The sequence below is a fragment of the Lytechinus pictus genome, chromosome 11 (assembly GCF_037042905.1).
Source record: "Lytechinus pictus isolate F3 Inbred chromosome 11, Lp3.0, whole genome shotgun sequence".
In the NCBI taxonomy this organism is placed as follows: Eukaryota; Metazoa; Echinodermata; class Echinoidea; order Temnopleuroida; family Toxopneustidae; genus Lytechinus; species Lytechinus pictus.
Genome location: NC_087255.1, coordinates 22009482 through 22013532, shown reverse-complemented (window position 1 = coordinate 22013532; position 4051 = coordinate 22009482). Strand labels below are relative to the sequence as shown.

At 35.6% G+C, this 4051-nt stretch overlaps 1 protein-coding gene across 1 annotated transcript; it reads right to left on the bottom strand.

Moving 5' to 3' along the window:
* Positions 1-673: 673 nt before the first annotated feature.
* LOC135155975 (excitatory amino acid transporter 1-like) lies at positions 674-3688 on the bottom strand. Its single transcript, XM_064106627.1, has 2 exons — positions 3137-3688; positions 674-1989 (listed from the first exon to the last, which is right to left on the bottom strand). The coding sequence occupies exons 1-2, from the start codon at positions 3371-3373 to the stop codon at positions 1738-1740; spliced, it is 489 nt and encodes a 162-aa protein (XP_063962697.1). The 5' UTR covers positions 3374-3688; the 3' UTR covers positions 674-1737.
* Between the last annotated feature and the right edge of the window lie 363 nt (positions 3689-4051).

The following is a 4051-nucleotide window of genomic DNA, read 5'->3' as shown; positions in this document are numbered from 1 at the left end:
TTTGTTTTTTCATGCTCATATTGTAAATGAAGCATCAACAGACACCATATAACTCATTTTGGACAATACTGAAATTTTCCATTCATGCATTCAATCTTCCAGACCTGTGTATCATAATATTGTTAATAAATTGGCCTATTTATTGCTGATCCCGGCCCCGTATAATAATCGGATTTATTCCGCAATGACTCCAAGAGAAATATTTACAAAACAGATATTTTATTATTCGACGTCGTAAAACGATAGACCTTGAGTTCAATAATATACCAAAGAATTTTCCTCTTTTGATTAGTAATTTTTTACAGGGGCCGCGGAACGGTTTTCAAAATGGGGGGGGGGGGCTGACCATGCAAAAAATCACAATTATATGGTCATTTTTTTAAACGTTTTTGTACACGGCTTTTGAAAAAAATGGGGGGGGGGTTGAAAGAAATCGAAACGGATATGAATGGACTAACTGATCATTACTGACTATAATTATTTTGATAATATAAGCAAACATACAATAATAACCTTAAATATATATATATATACAATATATATATATTTAAGCAAACCATATGCCATGTGGTGTCGCAAATATACTGATAATTTTGCCCACCCAGATGAGTGCAAAGAAAAATTCCGTCTTTTTTTACACCATTTACTTACTTCCTTATTCCATTTTTTTATTCCATCTTCTTCAGTTTCATACAGTTAAATGATTGAAAAACACAAACAAAATATCACAAAATATCAAAATATATACAAGAGTACATGTCAATTCAACATGAAAATAACTTAATGATACATGACCTTCACATACTCTTATGTAATATTGCAACAAATCAGCATCATAAACAATTGCAAACATAAATGCACATAAAGTACACAAACATGACCTTTAGCAATAAACAACAAAGAAATAGAAAAATATGAACACAAAGTGTATTGATATTGCATGCTTGTTCTTGGAGAGAACGGAATTAGGAAATTGCCTTGAAATAATTTAGGGATTATAAAGATTTTTCCTCAAATAATTATTCGGATTTCCTAATCACCTTCCAACTTCCTGTAAATAATGCAGATCCGGTTAATCTAGAAATGATTTTAAAGTATTCTCATTATAAAAGAAATTGTCTTTTTTTCTCAAGTATTGGTTTCACTTTTGTATTACTTTATAGTCTGGCATTGATAGCACTAGTGCCATGAACAATAATATTTACAACGTTGAAAGAAATCGAAACGGATATGAATGGACTAACTGATCATTACTGACTATAATTATTTTGATAATATAAGCAAACATACAATAATAACCTTCTATTTTTATAATATATATTTACATGAGGTCTGTTTCAAATGGCTTATATAACAGGGGAGTTGGTGATCGGGGAAAGTAATACAACAATATTTGATAGATCCCATCCCATTTTTGTAGGGGACCCCGTATAAATTTCATTTAAAGAAAACGATTAAGGGTTCATGAAATCTGATTTTTTTTTTTCTCTCTCTCACCTAGTATGAAGACATTCAAGAAAACACACTATTGTAAAAGAATGGCTAATCTTTCGACAGACAACCTTTAAGAAGTATCTTTTGCATTAGCAAAAGTAAAATGCAATCATTCATAACATTAGGAAGATGTTTAAAACTATCGGATTAAACAACGTTTGAAAGAATAGTTTTAGGCATTAAATACTTCGTTTGAGCTTGACTTGATGAAGTCGCGAGGATTGGACTTTGGGATGTTTTAACTTACCGCAGGAGATCGAGGAAGGCATCAGCCGTGTTGACACTTTCGACGTCGCCTGAGGAGTCGATGTCGTCCTTGCTTCCTCGAGCGCCTGGTTGAATGGTCATCACGAGGATGATCCCGAGGATGACTGCGATAAAAGTGGTCGTGAAATAGTAGAGGACAGCTCGGAGACCCAGCTTGCCCGAGGCTTGCCTGTCAAGCGACGCCATACCGGCGATCAAACTGGTGACGACCAGGGGGATGATCATCACCTTAGAAGAAAATACATTGGCCCGTATTCTGAAGTCAGGTTTAAGTTAAACTCAGGTTTAAAGTTGTGGTTTAAGTATGGACAGCCAAAAGTATCAATTTTTTTTATTAAGTTGTACGTTTCTTATGTTTGCTGTGCTCTTTCCGGATTCATCGATGGTGAAGACAATAATCTATATATACTTCCTATAGACAATAATGAATGATTTAATTGAGAGCCAAATGAGCTGAAATATTATATCCCTTCTGTTAGTGATTTATGTAACAATTGGCTCTCCATACTTAAACCACCACTTTAAACCTGAGTTTAAGTTAAACCCGACTTCAGAATACGGGCCATTATGTCAATCTTAGTATAATCTTTAGTTGTTTGAAATGGAAATAAAATCTCAGGTTCTAAAGACTGAAATACAACTATCTGAAAATAGTTTAGTGAACCCAAAAGAATGATAAGCCTACATTTTCCCTTCTCTACACCCCAAAGAGTCCCCGCACTCTTAAAACAAATTAGTCAAATTGACTAGACCAGTAGTCAGCTGGGTGCAACTGATATGGCAATCACTGTTAGTCACATTTCTGACATATATTCTAGTCAGAAATAACCATGTTCTAGTAAAATACGACTAGATAATAGTCAAATATGACTAGAATAACAGTTGCACCCAGCTGACCCTATGAACTAGTCATTTTTGACTGATTTGTTTTTTAGTGCAGCTCCTTGTGTCCTCTTTCTGTAAAGTATATCCCCTGTTTTTTTTAAATAGCCTTTTCAAGAAATTATTTGTTCTTTCGTTTCTTCATTATACATAGAAAAACATACATCGTCTCTCTAAACGTGCTTAACGCACCCTTTAAAAGAACAGGTGCCGCTGTACATCCTCCATTTCTCGACTCATATCGTATCGCAATAAAAATGATAAATTGTATTCATAAATTGCATTTTGTGAGTTGTATCGCAACCGCACTGATCACTTTGATCAATTGATTCAATTTGAACTTCCTCATTGATGGGTACAGTAGCGTAATGAGGCAAAGAAAAAATAGAGGGACCAGACATGGCGTATGGGGCAAAATTTCTTAAAGGCTACGAGCGAACGAAGCGAGTGAATACAGGTAGGGCAGAAATAAAATGAAATTGTCATTCCATACCTTGAGCATGTTGAGAAAGATTGTCCCTGGAAAGCTGATATATTTGATCTCGTCCGAAGTGAAATCGCGATCAGATCCGAGCTTGATCCCAAAACCAACACAGCATCCAAGAATTAGGGACAGGATCATGAGAATAAGGAGGAGGTTCTTGAAGAGAAATTCTGTTAACTTCTGACAGAATGTTTTCTCAGATTTCGCATCTCCTGCATCTTTTACCCCCATTTCCGTGTCTGCCATGTTGCTGTTGTTTTGAAAAGGTAGGTTCAATCAGTCTGCTGAAATCTTAAGTTTCTAAAAGATCTCGAACTTAACTCCGAAACGGTTTTCCGAATGACAATCTTTCCAGGGTGTTTGTCTCAAATGCAGAAGACACCCTCGTATGTTTGGTGAGAAATGAATAATGCAGAACTTTTAAATGGATATTTAACAGGTGGAGCCAACTTTCAAAGGTGCATACAGCTAGTCTCGAACTGCAATTGCTTGCATAGTTTTTTTGTCGGAGAGTTCCTAAAACTTGAGTTCTTCTTTCAGCGAGTGATCAGATCTGGTGTCAACATGCAGTGCGAAGTTTGTAGAGAAACTTTCTTGTTTTAGAACTTATTGCGCATGCGCAATGCGTCATTTCATGCCCCACTGAAAGGTTGGGGAAAAAAAACACTTCCATTTTCATTCTTCTCCTGTCATGCCTATCTGTTTACTTTCTTTGAAATACACGAATCGGGGGAGAAGCCCCGTGAAGTCACGGTATAGTGTTGTCAAATAATCATGTGAAAAGAGTATATAGCGCTTTATGAGGGTTCATATACAGATTTTTATGATGTCCCCTTTCTTTTTTTTGTTCTGAAGTTCAAATCGATTATGCCTATATTCTTAGACAAAAACATAAGCAAAGTTCGGGAAGATTTTAAAGAAAAC

Bases quoted from the DNA above. Each gene is read 5' to 3' on its own strand.
- LOC135155975 (XM_064106627.1), bottom strand. From the start codon at position 3,373: ATGGCAGACACGGAAATGGGGGTAAAAGATGCAGGAGATGCGAAATCT. The intron at 1,990-3,136 runs GTATGGAATGAC...TTTTCTTCTAAG, and splicing joins TCTTTCTCAACATGCTCAAG to GTGATGATCATCCCCCTGGT.